Source organism: Scylla paramamosain, chromosome 33 (genome assembly GCF_035594125.1).
Source record: "Scylla paramamosain isolate STU-SP2022 chromosome 33, ASM3559412v1, whole genome shotgun sequence".
In the NCBI taxonomy this organism is placed as follows: Eukaryota; Metazoa; Arthropoda; class Malacostraca; order Decapoda; family Portunidae; genus Scylla; species Scylla paramamosain.
The window spans coordinates 6,779,868-6,796,506 of NC_087183.1; the positions used below are offsets into that span (position 1 = coordinate 6,779,868).

The 16,639-nt window shown below is 36.8% G+C and overlaps 2 protein-coding genes across 16 annotated transcripts in view; one reads left to right on the forward strand and one right to left on the reverse strand.

Moving 5' to 3' along the window:
- LOC135089566 (hypoxia-inducible factor 1-alpha inhibitor-like) overlaps nt 1–14,654 on the forward strand; it is a 35,272-nt gene extending 20,618 nt beyond the window's left edge. For 4 of the 5 annotated variants that reach the window (XM_063985284.1, XM_063985281.1, XM_063985283.1 and 1 more), the window contains one exon: nt 13,075–14,654. In XM_063985284.1, the coding sequence (XP_063841354.1) occupies nt 13,075–13,323 (249 nt within the window). In that variant the 3' untranslated portion in view covers nt 13,324–14,654. Of the gene's footprint in view, nt 1–2,718; nt 7,331–13,074 lie in introns of those variants that run through there. The other variant, XM_063985285.1, reaches the window with a different exon arrangement.
- The window catches only part of LOC135089564 (laminin subunit alpha-like), a 91,428-nt gene continuing 89,440 nt past the window's right edge, over nt 14,652–16,639 (reverse strand). For all 11 annotated transcript variants that reach the window (XM_063985278.1, XM_063985277.1, XM_063985275.1 and 8 more), the window contains one exon: nt 14,652–16,462. In XM_063985278.1, the coding sequence (XP_063841348.1) occupies nt 16,197–16,462 (266 nt within the window). In that variant the 3' untranslated portion in view covers nt 14,652–16,196. The remainder of the gene's footprint in view (nt 16,463–16,639) is intronic.

The window sequence follows — 16,639 nt, forward strand, 5'->3', positions numbered from 1 at the left end:
TATATATATATATATATATATATATATATATATATATATATATATATATATATATATATATATATATATATATATATATATATATATATATATATATATAAGATTTTCTGTGCCCTGTATAAAAATTTATTCTCTGATCTATTAAGTCGCTTCCTCCATTAGTGAAAACATGCAATTTATATATGGCTGGCTTTCTTGCACCATCATCCTTGGTAATTCCTAATATTATTGGGGGACTATACTGAGAAGTAATACATTTTTCTTACCATTACTTTTGGTGAGTACTACATATGAATTCAGTCATTTCCTCATTATCTTTAGTCCAATACACCTGTTATGACCTCTTCCCTTCCAGTAACTGCTTTATCTCAGGTGGTATGTCTTTTTTCATGCAATATACAGTACCTACACCAACAATACCTTGTGTTTGAAGCCACACAAACAACTCTAGGCTGGCACACAGTCTGTCTAGACTACCACTAAGGTCTACAAATTCTTGTATCTGACTTATGAGAATTTTCCCTGTTGGAAGCGAGCCACGGATGTAGTGGGGTCCAGGCTCTCTGGAAGGTTTACCTGAGTATACTATCATCCTGAAGGTGAATGAAATTCTTACCACATTTACAAATTTATACAACAGGCCATATTGTTTAGGTTTACTCTTATTGTACTGCCTGAATCCTATTCAATTTCTACAAGAATATAAAGTTTCATCAATGATCAAGAAGTCACCTGGCTCCAACACTGAATAGGTGTGATCATTAAAATTTTTAAGAAGATCCTTGACAGCAGCAAACCAGTCATGTAGCCATCTCTGATGTCTGGTATCAATGTTGTTAAAAGTTAGGTTTGGATGTAAAAATCCAAATCCATTCATAGACATTACTACACCAAATACAGGGTGACCAAACTCTTCCCTGAAAAGTGCTTTATATTTGTTTTGGCCTAATAAACCACGTGCATACAGCAAACCAAAAACACCTTTAAATGCAATCTGTTACCCTGATGTTTCATGGGAGTTTATCATTATTTGAAGGCCTCTGAGAAATTTCAGAAATTATATCTTCAATTTTATAATTAGTATTGTGCACAATATTGGAAATCACATCAGATGTTATGAACAAGTCCCTTGCCACTTCTGAATTAACTGACCTAGTGTCTCCTATCAAACATTCTACAACACTGGATATGTTCACAGTTGGTCTACCTTCTAAACTAATTGGCCCATGTTGTAGACTTCTTTGCATTAGAGTTTCTCAGTGGTTTCTCTACCATGATTTTATATTCCCATAGCTTGCCTGGTAATACATAATTATTATATTTACTTTCATCTAAACAACTGGGCAATGAATTAACTAACCTGTTTCTTATTAATATCTTGCTTTTTCTCCATAGGAGCCTCTCTTCATTATCATTATGTAACACAGTTTTTGTCTTTGACAAGCAAGTGTTATTTTCCAACTCTTTTTATTGCAACTTGTAAGGGTCAAGAGGGATGGCTTCTGGGCCACCAGCACCTTCCAAAATTAAAAATAATACAGTATTGTTAAGCTGGAACTTAACAATATGTACAGATACTGTTCTCACAAAACTTCCTCTATATTAATTTAGCCCTGTTTATGTGTACATTCATGGTGAAATGGGATAATGTTTATATTGGTAGCTCTCATAACAAGAAGAGAATAGACCAGTAATAAGATTGGGAAGGGACTAGAAATTTGCTTTGTACCTTTGTACCTATAATATATGATATATAGTTGCCAATATTATTAGAATATTGTTTTGAGTACTAGTACTACTAGCCCAGTATCAAAAATTATTTGCCATTACAGTAAAATAACAACCTAAGTGGTTAAATTCCCTCCTCACGGCAGCAATTTTCTTTCTGGACTTGAAGGGGAGGGAAAATCATTTGGTTTCCACCTCCTCCTCCATCCCCACCATGTAAGGGTAGGCATCATTGATGATCCTTGTGACCTCATCCCATGCCCTCCTCTTGTCATCATTCATAAGACGAGGCTATAAGCGGCTGTTGATGATCAAATGCTGTTCTTGGATTGTATTCACAAGGAGACTCTCCTCCTGGCTCCAGTTGACCGTACTTTTGTTTGCTGCCTTCTCAACTCCCCTGATGTCTTGATTTGTTTACATGTACCTCATGTGACCATTGAACAATGACTGTTAAGCAATGGTCAATAAGTACCATCCCCTAACTTCATAGATTCATTATTTCATGCATTTTATTTATCATTAATTATTTAAGTAGTAGTAAACAAATAATTAGTCATTTTCATGAGCCAGTTTTCTAGTTATACCAGTTTCTATGTTAATAAGCTGCTATCCTTAGTGCTATTTAGCAGCAATAAACAAACCACTATTTGTTTATTAACATTTGCTAGTTAAGCTTTGGAGCATAACTTTTAATTTTCTCCTGCCAGCTAGCAGAACAGAACCTCCACAGGAGTGACTTGGCCATAGTGGCGACTGTCGCCTCAGCTGCAGTGATGGAAGATGACTAGTGAGCACAAATAAATAAGAGTAGTGGAGTATATTGGAGAAAGGAGTAAAAAGAGAGTGGAATGATTAGAGCATGCAAGGAGGATACCCTTGTGTGTGTGCTCTTAGGAACAGTCATCAGATGTAGAAATGTATAGATAGGTAGATGCTGTCCACATTTAAAAAATTGATGAAATTTGATATGCAATTACTTTCATACAGGGTGGACCCACAGAAAAAATTGAGTATCCCTTGAAGCCAAGACAAAAGCTTGCCATCATGCGCAATGTAGAGAAAATGTTGTTGGAAGCACTGAGAGAGCCAGCAGAGGTGGGACCTCTGCTAAGGTCCCTCGTGCTGGGCCGCTACACTGGTGAGGAAGCAGACAGACAAGAAGGAGCACTTCTATCTGCTGCCGCTCCTCACACCAACTAGTTCTCCCTCCAAATTCATAATCCCTGTACCTGTGGAGAGCTACTTTGGTCATGCCCTCTTGTCTGTCTGGGGCATTGGGTGTGGTGGGTAGGTAGTGTAGTAATCACTCATTTTCTCAGAAGTTTGGGATTACCTCATAACTACTACAAACACACACACACACACACACACACACACACGTTCCTCCAGATTTTCCTTTGCAGGAAAGCAGCACAGTGTTGATTACTGTTGTTAATTGCTTTTGCTTTCCTTAAAAAAAAAAAAGATACTAGTGCTTTTTTTGTAATTGTAGATATTCTAAAAGGCATCTTTTTATGCTTTTTTAGCACCTTTTGTAGTAATACCACTGACTTCAGCTTAACTTGTCTAAAATGTTTTCATGATAGGTAATTCTTTATGGAAAGTTGTGAAAGACCTACCTAATAGCCCACCATTTGTTGCCTCACCTCTTGTCATTTCCTTCACATAGTGTTTAAAAGAAGCGAGAGAGGGTCTCAGGAACCAGAGAGTTTTGTAGCTCAACAACTCAGGGTCATAAGTTGCACTGGGGAGTACTACAACAGACTGGTGTGGAGTCTCAAGTTGTTTCTCCCCTCTGAAGTGCCCTGAGATTGCAGAGTATTGACAGGAAAAAAGGGTGCTCAAATAGGACTTTCTCAAAGGTTCAATTTCTTGAAGATGAGGGACTGGATTAGCATGTCTGCCCATGAGTATTATCATAAGATTAGCTGACTTATTGTCAGATGCTTAAAACTATTAAAGTGCTGTCAGTTGTGTCACAAAGTGTACAAGTGTCAGGCTTGTTGGGTTTAGTGGCATGTGTAATTCTTGGTTGGCAGTCACTCGGCAGTGGTCACTCAGTTATCCAACTACAGGTATCATATTTTTTGACAGCTCATAAGCTTATCATTTTATGCATTTAAGATACTGTGTTGCACTTGGGTAAGTATCTTCTGTGGAATTTTTTCTAGTCCAAGTCCACCTGGCAGCATGACTGACTACTTTCCTTGCTGACATGTTTGGGATGTTTTATGTAAAGGTATGGCTTGTACCAGTTCATGTACTACCTACACTATGAATTTTGTCATGTATTTATTGTTTTGGGATAATGTTGACAGGATACAGATAACTTGATGACCATGCATTTTTGCTGCCTTTGAAACATGTGCATAGCAAGTGCTTCCTATAGCTTTCTAGGTATGCAGCTGACTGGCTTGCTGCTTCTGAGTTCCTTTAAAACCTTATGTGTGTTAGTTGACTGGAGATCAGTGTGATTATATTATGTAAATATGTTCTCTGTTAATCTTATCAAAGCCAAAGGTATTTAAGGAAGGGAGGGGGGGTAATGTTATGGTACTGTGGTATTTCATGTGATTGTTGTATGATATCTTTTATTGTACATCAAGGGAGAGGCTATTATATCTTATGACTAGATTTAGACAGAAAACATGTGATAAGTGTTTATACTGCCCATTTCATCACTCACCATCATAAAGGCCATTGTCTCTGCATGTTATCAGGGCATCTTTCAGATGTAGCTACACTGTAATAATATGCTTGTTGCTAATTGGGGCACATGGGAAATGCTGCTCCTCCATCAATGGGCATTTCCAAAGATAGTGCAGGACCACTATACAGGTATGTACAGTGATGCTTTGTTTTTCATCTTTACATCATGTATGCTGTGCTTCCTGCAGACTGAGGGTTTCTCCTTGGGAATATTGTTCTAGTCCTGGACATATGATGGTCATCTTTCATTTACATATAAAGCTTTATTTGATTTGTGAAGTTCTAAATCAAGGAATTGCCTTAATGCTTTTGCTTCAAAATGTAATTGCCCCTCCAGTCTGGTTGGTGCGTAGAGAGTAATGGCATTTAAGATTCTCCAGATTTTGTATTTTCTGTGTTTTCAGTTGCAGTTATGTTGATATGTGTAGCATGTACCTGGTATGTGTTGCTCTGTTACATCAGATAAGCTTACCAGTTATGTACAACCACCATCTGACAATAGCCAAGTGACAAATTCAATAATGGTACTCTCGAGGAATAGGTGGCACGTCCAGGCCATCCACTGCTTGACAGACTAAGATTGGCTCACTGTAATAAACAACATGTCTCTTCCCATCTGTTTGTCCCATTGCCACTCACATGGGTCAAGGTAAGCTTCATCTAAGCTCAAGGTAGGATTTTTCTACATTCTTTTGCTAAGATGGTTTATATCATTTGGCAACAGACTCAACACTGTCTTGCAGTCATTTTGAAAACTTATTGTGGTAGATTTTGTTTTTACAATCTGGTCACAGACACAGGCATAGTGGTAAAGCTAACGACTGGGAAGTGTGATATTTGATAACTGATACATAAAAATACAGCCAGAAGTAAGCTGTATGAGGTGTACATCTTGGATGTTAAACTGTGATGTTCTAAGTGAATTCTGAAATTTAAAAATTATTCATTAGACTCTTGGTGATATGTTTTAAAAGTTATTTTGTGTACAACAGTTAGATTTCAGTCTCCACTCATGACTATAAACTTGTCTGTATTTCTATTCTCTGATAGTTGTGTATGTATTACATTGTTGACAGTAGAGTGGAACACCATGAGAGGTCAGACTATCCTTTTTGCTTTTTATTTTGCTTGTGTAATTGTTCAAAAGTCTGTAGCATAACTTGATGCTCAACAGATTCCAGTCTGGTACATTGTGGTAATAAAAGGAAGGTTTGTGGCATTCATCAAGATACATAGGCATCCTTGTGTTCCATAAAGATGCAAGTGTCACTAAGGGGTTTGTGGAGTTATGGAAACCACTATATGATTGTACAAGAAAAGAAAACCTTTACATAACATTATCATCAACCATTCATTTCTTTTACTTAATATACTCTGCTATATATATTTTTTGGCAACATTGATTTTGTGCAATACATTGCTGTAATCAATATTGTTACCATTATTACCCTATATGGTAATATCTCTGTACAATGTTGTCTCTGTATCAGTTAAGCTGTATCATGTTCACATCCATTGTGTATTGTAATGCTTGTGCATGGTTATAGTGGTACTCATGGAATTACTTCAGAAAGTGTTGTTAGTCCACTCATAAAATAGTTAATCATAGGAAGATTTATATATCTATATTTTTCTGTGTACCAGGCTGAGGTCCTTCTTGGAAGAAAGTAGCATAGGAAAGATATCATATCCTGTCTTATGATGGGAATAAGATTGTCGTATCCTGTCTTACGATGGGAATAAGATTACAGAGGAAGGGTTTTCCACCCCCTATGCTTCACCAGTTTTGATTACCTTTTACAATGAACAAGGAAAATGTTGAGTTTTGGTGAAGATACTGATTAATTTTTGCATTAGTAAAGAGAATAAAACAGGAATGAGAATTAGTACAGTCTTGTGCAGTGAGGTCATAGGAGGTGTAACCATAGAAATAATATTAAAAGAAATCAAGAAAGGAAAGAATGTGAAGGACTGAAGACAGTTAAGGGAGTTTATGTAGTAAAACCTTTTAACTTCATCTCAGAGGCCCTCAAAGTAGAATCTTCAATACATAAGACCTATTCCATACAGGGCAAATAATGTTCCTGTAAAGAATAAGCCCTAAAACACATAATTTTGGCTTGGAAACCAAAGTATAGGCCTACACTACCCCAAAAGACTCACAAGTTTTATATCCCTGTTAGTAGTAGTGTAACACTAAAATACTTCAGGCATATTTTTTCCATGTCTTTAGAGTGGCACTTGTGTCATTAAGGAATTCAAGGCCTTTTAAATAAGCTAGAAGAAAAATTTTGTTCTAATATTTGTCTGGTATTTCCATGGCTATTTGAGTTATGCTTTGCTGTACAATATTGTATGTGATACTGATAACTTTCTGGAAAAGTTTCAAACATTTCCTTTGCCAAACAAAGTTGCTTCAGTTCATTACTGCTCTGTCAGTCATATGATTATGTATATTATCCACAATATTGTTCATGGGTGTTTTGACCAGGGACATGTCAAATGATTAGTATATCGCAGTCAGTATCAAATATTTGTGTTCATTCAAAGGGCAAAGGGCTATGTGATTTATTTTTTAACTTGTTTGCACTACCAGCTGACTTTTAATGACATTGTCATACTATTAAATAATGCAAAGATGTCCAAAGCATTCTTATTTTATAACATGCAAATGCAAATGTTTCAATTCACATCTATATCTATCTATTTATCTATCTGTCTGTCTATGTCTATATATATTTCTAAAATGTATACTTTTACTTGCTAATTGTGAAGTTTCTATTTTATCATATAAATGTACTACAAACTGGTGGCAGCCTAAATAGGCAAGGACATCATAGAAAGGGAAGCTTTAAATTTGATTCCCTGACTGAACTTATAAATTATACACCTGAATGATGAAGATATTCATCAACCTGTAAGTGGCCACGGATCAATTTTCTGTTTATAATCAACATTTTTTTGAGTGTTGCATCAACACACAAAGTGTTACAGGTTTTAAACCAAAACTTAGCATCAATGCCAGTCTCTCTCTCTCTCTCTCTCTCTCTCTCTCTCTCTCTCTCTCTCTCTCTCTCTCTCTCTCTCTCTCTCTCTCTCTCTCTCTCTCTCTCTCTCTCTCTCTCTCTCTCTCTCTCTCTCTCTCTCTCTCTCAGCAATTAGAACAGGTGAGAAAACATGTTTATTTACAAAAGGTCTATTCTTGGCCATTTTCAAGTGGAACTATGATAAAAAAAAATATCCATTGATGTAAACACGACAGACACATCCAAGGTATCCACACTTTGCACCTTATTCAGGCTTTCTATCACTGCTACTTAGAATATAATGTGAGGCCAAAGGCAGGGACTGAAGAAGTGCAGCGTTAGGCCCGCCATTGTTCTTGGCTTGAGGTTGGTACTTTACCAAAGGAACTTGCATTACTATTTCACACAATCTTTATTATCACAAGAATCATCAGTTACTTGATATCAGTCGGTGAAGTCACTAGAGGCTTTAACAAGCCTATCTAGAGAGTGTGGGATAAGCATAAGGTCTTCACATAGCACAGTATGGTTACCATACAATGACTGCTGTCAGCCCATGCACACACCTACACATGCCACTATAGTACTAGGTGTGTTGTTGGAGTGGGATGGCAGAAAGTTCACATTCCAGGCCATTTAGCGCATAAATAAGAAAGGACTATCCTAAATATTTAGTGTGGCACTGAAAGGGCAATTAGCAGTCCTTATATTTATGGACTTACCACTTTCAGTATATTCATCATCTTTTCAGAAGATAGTAGATAAAGCTGTAAATACTATGAATCTTTTGATCATTCATTTTATATACTTGACAGAAGAATGAGATTAGAAGATACATGAGATGTAAAGACAGAAATAAATTGAGATTCTTCTGTCTTGGAATTATTTAGAATTCATATGTCAGATATGAATTGATAGATCACACTACACCCTAAGAGTTAGTGCATTGCTAGAGTTGTCTGGCTTTTGTCTGAGGCTTATAAAGCTGATTATTTATTGCTTCTCTGCTGTCTTCTGATTACATTTTCACATCACTGTCAACACAAGCATCACTCCACTAAATCCTTCAGACCCCATTGAAATCTTAACTGCATTTGCACTTAAAAATGCAAGTAAAATTGAAGGTCGTAGTAATAGAAGATGGGTTTGGATGATACATGTTTGAAAGAGAGGGTGATGGAGGTGAAGGGCTTCAACAAGTAAGGAGGAAACGTTTAGATGGAAAAGGTGAAAGTTATTATGATTGTTGCTTTCCCCCTGGAGGACTACTTTATTGCATGTTCTTGAAACGTTTTGCTTTGGTTTAAGACAGCCTCTCTCTCTCTCTCTCTCTCTCTCTCTCTCTCTCTCTCTCTCTCTCTCTCTCTCTCTCTCTCTCTCTCTCTCTCTCTCTCTCTCTCTCTCTCTCTCTCTCTCTCTCTCTCTCTCTCTCTCTCTCTCTCTCTCTCTCTCTCTCTCTCTCTCTCTCTCCTTTATTTTGCCTTGAAATTTAAATGGGAAGTCAAGATCAGTATATATGTAAATATATAAGTGCTATGGTACAAAAGATCCCCTTCCTTTTTGGCACAATTCTCCCTACGAAAAATATTATCTGATACAACTTTTCTTGTAGAAACATGTGGTTCACATGTAGTAAAGGCCATTCATTATACTATCATTGATTGAATTGATGTTTTTTTTCATATTGTTTCAGCTGTCAAATAAATTTTTCTACAAAAGGTCCCTTTTTTTAATGAAATTTCATAGATAAAAATTATTGTATTGCAAAATTTTGAAATGTTATGTGACAATAGAGAGAGTTTTCTTTCTCAGAATTTCATTAAAATAGATGCATAAATAGCCTCTTAAAGTTTGGAATACTTTCCAAGATTGCTTTCCTAGTCAGTAATGTCAATTTCTGTATATAATTTGTTTTTCTGTCCCTTTTTCATATCAAATAAGGATAACTGGTCTTTTGAGAGTTGGCAGGATGGGCAGACCAGTGTTAAAATGGTTCAGGGATGTGGAGAATGAAGGACAGTAAACTAGTAAAGAGAATAAGGTCAGAAGTGTGTGGTGAAAAGTTAAGAGGAACACGTCACCTGGAGTGGATGAACTATGTGAAGAGAGCACTGAATGGGAGGGGAAAGACTGTGCAGCAAGCAAGAATGATTGTGCATGATAAGGATTATATATATATATATATATATATATATATATATATATATATATATATATATATATATATATATATATATATATATATATATATATATATATATATATATATATATATATATATATATATATATATATACAGTGGAACCTCAGTTACCGAATGTCTCCCTTTCCAACAACTCAGTTTTCGAACAAGATTTTTAACTCAATATCTTCGGTTGCCGTACCATAATTCGGTTTTTAAGTTACTTGATTTCAGATACTACAGGATGTAGCAAAACCTGCCACTTATTACTAATTTATAGTTTCTATAAATATTTCCTTCGTTTTTGTAAATTTGGAGGAGAGACACAAAGTGTAAGACAATAATTCAATCTTTGAAATAACTTAAATGTGATCCTATTGAAGAAGTTGAAGAACCTTGATGTAAACAAACAAGGTTCGGTGCTCAGGAGCAATCCCGAGCTTCCTGTGGCTGTCTCAATGACCTACAACATCATCAGTACTGCACAACTGCATTTTCCCAGTAGTTTTTCCCTGTTGCAAGATGTCTAATTGTTATGATCACCTTCATTTTGGCAGTGAGTGGATTGCTCCTCTCTGTCACTTTGTAAGGCTTCCCTCACTTGATCGGTGACAAAGAGAATGCCTGCATGGTCTAAACAATATCTTTTGATGAGTTCTGTGTCATTAAGTTCATTCAATACATCTTCTCTGGATAAAAAATTTCTAAGCTGGAGATGTTGTGGAGCAGCCATCTTAGCAGTGGGAGCGTCGGTCGTTACTCACGAAGAAATGGTGGATGGGTGTCTGAGAATGGATTAATCTATTTTACATTGATTCCTATGGGGAAAATAGTTTTGGTTTTGGAACATTTCAGATTTCAAATGGCATTCAGGAACGAATTAAGTTAAAAAACCAAGGTTCTACTGTATATATATATATATATATATATATATATATATATATATATATATATATATATATATATATATATATATATATAGAGGGGGGCACTGACCAAGAGCAACAAAATTACAATAAAAAAATAGGCCCACTGAGGTGCCGGTCCCTGAACAGAGTCGAGAGTGGCAGTCAAAAATTACAGGATAAGCATCTAGAAACCTGTCTCTTGAAAGAGTTCAAGCAATAGAAAGGTGGAAATACAGAAGCAGGCAGGGAGTTCCAGACTTTACCAGAGAAAGAGATGAATGATTGAGAATACTGGTTAACTCTTGCATTAGAGAGGTGGACAGAATAGGATTGGGAGAAAGAAGAGTCTTGTGCAGTGAGGCCATGGGAGGAGGAGATGCATGCATTCAGCAAGATCAGAAGAGCAGTTGGCATGAAAATAACAGTAGAAAATAGCAAGAGATGCAACATAGCAGCGATGAGAAAGAGGGTGAAAACAGTCAGTTAGAGAAGAGGAGTTGATAAGACAAAAAGCTTTTGATTCCCCTGTCTAAAAGACTGGTATGAGTGGAACCCCCAAACATGTGAAGCATACTCCATACATGATAGATAAGGCCCCTGTACAGAGTTAGCAGCTGGGGGGGAGGGGGAGATGAGAAAAACTGTCAGAGATGACTCAGAATGCCTAACTTCATAGAAGCTGTTTTAACTAGAGATAAGATGTGAAGTTTTCAGTTTAGATTATAAGTAAAGAACAAACCAAGGATGTTCAGTGTAGAAGAGAGGGACAGTTAAGTGTCATTGAAGAAGAGGGGATAGTTGTTTGGAAGGCTGTGTCAAGTTGATAGATGGAGGAGTTGAGTTTTTGATACATTGAATAATACTAAGTTTGCTCTACCCCAATCAGAAATTTTAGAAAGATCCAAAGTCAGGTGTTCTGTGGCTTCCCTACATGAACTGTTTACTTCTTGAAGGGTTGGACATCCAGGAAAAGACATGGAAAAGTGCAGGGTGGTATCATCAGCATAGGAGTGGATAGGGCAAGAAGTTTGGTTTAGAAGATCATTGATGAATAATAGGAAGAGAGTGAGTGACAGGACAGAATCCTGAGGAACACCACTGTTAATAGAATTAGAGAACAGTGACCATCTACCACAGCAGCAATAGAACAATCAAAAAGGAAACTTGAGATGAAGTTACAGAAAGAAGGGTAGAAGCCGTAGGAGGCTAGTTTGGAATGGAGAGTGGCAGTGGTGGGTGTATGAAAATTGTCCAGTCTTGTTGATCTCTGGGAGGATTGTGTGTGCACTTGATGGGGACCATCAAGTGCACACACAAAGCACTCAGTAGGAAGTATCCAGTAATTGCCGTGGTCTTGGGATTGGTGTAGGTGCTGGGTAGGGAACAGTCACATTATGAAGGGGCAGGGGTTAACCAGTGTATGCTGTTGAGCCTTGCTATGTAAATATTTAGTCATCTATGCAATGGGTGTAGTGCTGTCTCTTTCATCCAGAGGCCAACAGAGCTAAGAGCATGAATGATGTGTGTATGAGTGTGTGGTGCTTAGTCTGGGCCAGCCGGGTATATATAGATGGATGGATAGATGAACCTGCAAGACAAACTGAACCTCAAAGGCAATTTTTTGCTTCAGGCTCCTGATCCCCCCTTTCAAGGCCATTATTTTATGAGAGAGTATCACAGTTGCTTAGGTTACTCATTCCAGTCTCACTGTTTCAAATCCATTTGGTAGGTAGGTAGATGTAGTTATCACCCATTCTTGCACAAACAGCATGAAGATGCAACTTTTTTTTTTTAGTCTGTTTGCTTGTTACAAACATTTCATTTTCACTATCAGACCTGTTTTGTTTTTCTAATAATGATCCTCATATGTCAGCAGAGGTGTGAGGTCTGATGGAAGACTAGCATGCACATCATGTCACTCCTTTCTTGATCCTTGTTTTTTTCAATACCTCTCATGCAAATGGAAGTTCTCTTTAGTCTTGATAATTTAAGCATTTTGGTGCCCTTGCTATGATTGCCATATGCCAGCAACATGAAAGTTAGTGGAGGGGGGAAGAGTATGGAAGAAATGCTGTATACCTCCTTTGGTCTCTAGAACACCAAGGCTCACTAAGTTGCTCTAGTGGCCTTCATACTTCTTCACAGGCTGACAAAGTGTAAGGTGCTGAGAAGAGCTATATTTTTAAGCATTTTAGAAAAATTTATGCAGATTTTCACATGCAAGATGAAAATTTAATGTATTTCTTATTTTGGACCACACCTTGACAGATATCAATCAGTTCATGAACTTAATCCATTCCGGGCCTTGGTTTGCAAACCAAATTGTTCACAAAGCAAAAAACTTCCATTGAAATTAATGTACTTAAATATATAATTAATCTGTTTCAGCCTCAGAAGTTTTTACATTTATTTATTCTTTTAAGAATATAGAAGGAAACTGAAATACATATCCTTTAATAGGGACAAATAACACTTAATTAAATAAAACAGTACTGTAATTTACCTTTGTTGTTTATAGTTGCTGGCACAGGTGGATGGTGAGGAAGGAGAGGAAGAGGAGGAAGCTACCAAATTTTGGGTAAGAGTGCCTGCCTCTCTCTCTCTCTCTCTCTCTCTCTCTCTCTCTCTCTCTCTCTCTCTCTCTCTCTCTCTCTCTCTCTGTTATCTGAGAGAGAGAGAGAGAGAGAGAGAGAGAGAGAGAGAGAGTCATCAGCAGTTGTCAAGATCACTGGCTGACACATACAACTACAACTCTCTCTGGATGTAGTGAATTTTCATCTTCAGCAACCCACTCTACCCCATATGTGGTCATTACTGGTAATGTACTGTAATTTACAATAAATGAAAGAATAATCCAGGCTCTTGGTTGAAAGACTGAGCTGGTGATGACATCTAGGTGGCATAATGAACACAAAAAAAGGGAAAAAAGAAAAAACATGTTTTTGAAACCACTCTCATGAACATTGTTTTTGCCAAGCGCGCCAGTGCACACCTGAGCACAAGTTCAATGGATTGTGGGTAATGTGCATTCGTACCCCAAAGCATCATTCATGAACCAAGCTAACATATGTTCACAAAACTAGTTCATGAACCAGTTTGTTTGTAATCTGGGCCGTTCGTGAATTAAGGTTCTACCATACATATAGCTATAAAACTGTCAGTGTTGCCAGATGTGTAAATATATCCAAAATTTTTCCTTCCAACCCTCACTGGATAGCCCCCTTAAATTTCAAGATTTTTTTTTTTTTACAGTAACCCGTAGCTTCATTGTTGGTGGGCTCAGCCACAATACATAATCTCATATTAGCATAGTCAAGAGGAAATAAAAGTAATCTTATGGAGTTTAAATATCAAACTCTGTTATGTTATGTACCTTGGTACACTTTTTTTTTTACTAGATAGAATATCGTCTTATGTATGATAGCAACAGACTTGATATTTGGCATCAAGCCAGGTATGTATCACTAAAGTAATGTGGGCTGCTCAAGAGTTACAAAATCCATCTTAAAGTATTCTACATGACATAAATCAAATAGAAGCTGCTTCTTGTACTACAAGAGCCCCAATATGTAATCCAGCATCCGACTACATCAACATACAGGACGTAACACAAATTTCCGTGGATATTGCTTGATATTGCTACAGGTTATTATTCTAAGTAGAAAAGGTTCTATACACATAGGCATTTTGAAGCCTTGTATAGCCATAGGATGAAATTTGAATGTAGCCAGGTGACAACGGCCAGCCAGGTATCTTGTGTTGGCCAGGCTAGACAACGCCGTAAAATGCATATGTGCATAGAACATTTTCCACTTGGAATAACTTGTACTTTCACCTCTAGCAATATCCACAGAAACTTGTTACACCTTGTATTTATCATGTAGTGGCTGGTAGTAATTCATCAGCTGTGGAAATAAACACAAAACCTACGTTGGCATATAAAATATAGTTACTTAAGGATATTCCTCTTATGAAAGAGGGCCTGGAAAACTATGCCTTTGGAATCCTATGGAATCCTATTGTAGATATCAAAATCAATTACTATGTTTTAATTCTTGTTTTTTTTTTATATTTGTAAAATAAAAGTAATTTAAAGAATTTTGTATATATTTTATTGCAAATAACTTTAAATATGCCAAAAATATATGCCAAACATACACACCAATAGAATGGCAAAGTTGTTACAATTTTCTTTACCATTGATGTTTTTCTATTTGACACCTGTAGTTCTCTTACAAGTTCCCTGTTTTGTGCATTAAATTAATTTAAGGAGAGTCTGGCTTTAAATAATTACAAATAAAAGATATTGTACACACAATAAGTACAAACTAACAAAGTACATTCTAAGAAAAGTGTTTATGTAATACATAAATACTACTACTTGCACTGGTTGTGTCTAGATTGCATCTTGGTGTGGATTAGACATGTGGGGAGTGGAATATTATGTTACTAACATTATGGCTAAAGACCTTGTCACTGGATGAAATCTCTTTATGCATTATATAGCATCCTGTTGTTCCTATGAGAGAGAGAGAGGAAGCAGTTGCAGTGGTGACAATGTCTAGGAAAAGAGCAGGTCTCCTTGGTGTGAAGTTCACAGCAAAAGTGGAGGGGTTTTCATGAACATCTACAAGACCTGTAAACTTTGGTGATGGTGTGATAAGGCAATGTGACTGGCTGTATTTACCAAGACCAATGAGATCCAATAGCCAAAGTTGTCATTGAACAGGAATGTGGTGTTTGACCTGTCATGGTAACAGAGTTCTGATGGAAGCATTGTCACACTGAACACATACAACAGGCAGAGGTGTAAAATTTGGTCATTAGAGTTTAATTCTCAAAGGGAAGACTATGGTGATTGTCACTGCAGCTGTGCTCATCCAGCTTTGGATACCTTTTCTGGGTGGTAGCACCATTAAATAGTTTAGCATATTGGAGGTCACTAATATAGATTTTACCTGCATTCAGTGAGAGCATAACAATTGTCAAATATGAAATTTTTCATCCATTTTTATTCTGAATTCCATAACATGAAGGCTTCCTCTCTTCTCCAAGCAGCTTCCTTCTTGCTACTGTTACTACCATGCTTGTTGTCCACTCCATAGAAAGCAACTGGTCGACACACAAGAGAGAAGCAGGTCTTCTTCACCACATCACCTTAAGTATAATTCATTTCTGCACTACTGCATCATCAGTGTGACCATCTCGGGAAAACTGTAATACCATGACTCTCACCCCATGTGGCTCTCCTCACCATCACATCACCAAGTAAACCAATCACATGGCCATGTATTTATTGACTATACTCAATCTATATACATTCATTGGAATTACTCACATATGTAAGTAGTTTTTTTTTTTAATATATTTCCCTACTAACATTAATCACAAACATTGTTTCCAGGTGACAAATAAATTAGTATGACAGACATGTCCATTTCTAATTTTAATGAAATGGCTGTGCATTTTCTGACTTTTAACAAATGTTAGAGATTTTCAAAAAAAAAATAAAAGCAAGTTTTAAAATTTAAAGTCAAACAATCCAAGAGCCAGACAGAAGTCCTTTTGTTTTTATTTATTTTTTTATAATTATTATTACAATTTCCTGAAAAGATGAGAACTGTACTTTTATGGTAATACTTAGATGGTGGGGCAGGTGCCAGCATTCACATTACCAACATAAGTAACATAGGCAAGGGCAACTTGTGCCTTGTTCACACTGATATTCCTCATACAACCCACATATTTATCAGAGACAGCATTACCTCGCCGTTGTGTCAAGAAAGGCTGTGATCCCAGGAAAAGTGGATTCTTGGTGTCTGTAGACGTGGCTCCAATTTTCCCTGACACTGGCTCGGTGGTGACGCCATCAACAACCAAGATGGCAATATTTTTGTTCTTGATCACTGTTAACAACAACAACAATTATAAATCAGAAACATTACAAAGTGTACAGGTTTGCTTTTACTCTCCTGCCAACAAAGAAGTTTCATTCACTGGTACTTCATCAAATTAAAATTTAAAAAATTAGAAAAATGTTTATAACAGTCAATAAGACCAAGACTTAGGGATTTCAAGTATTT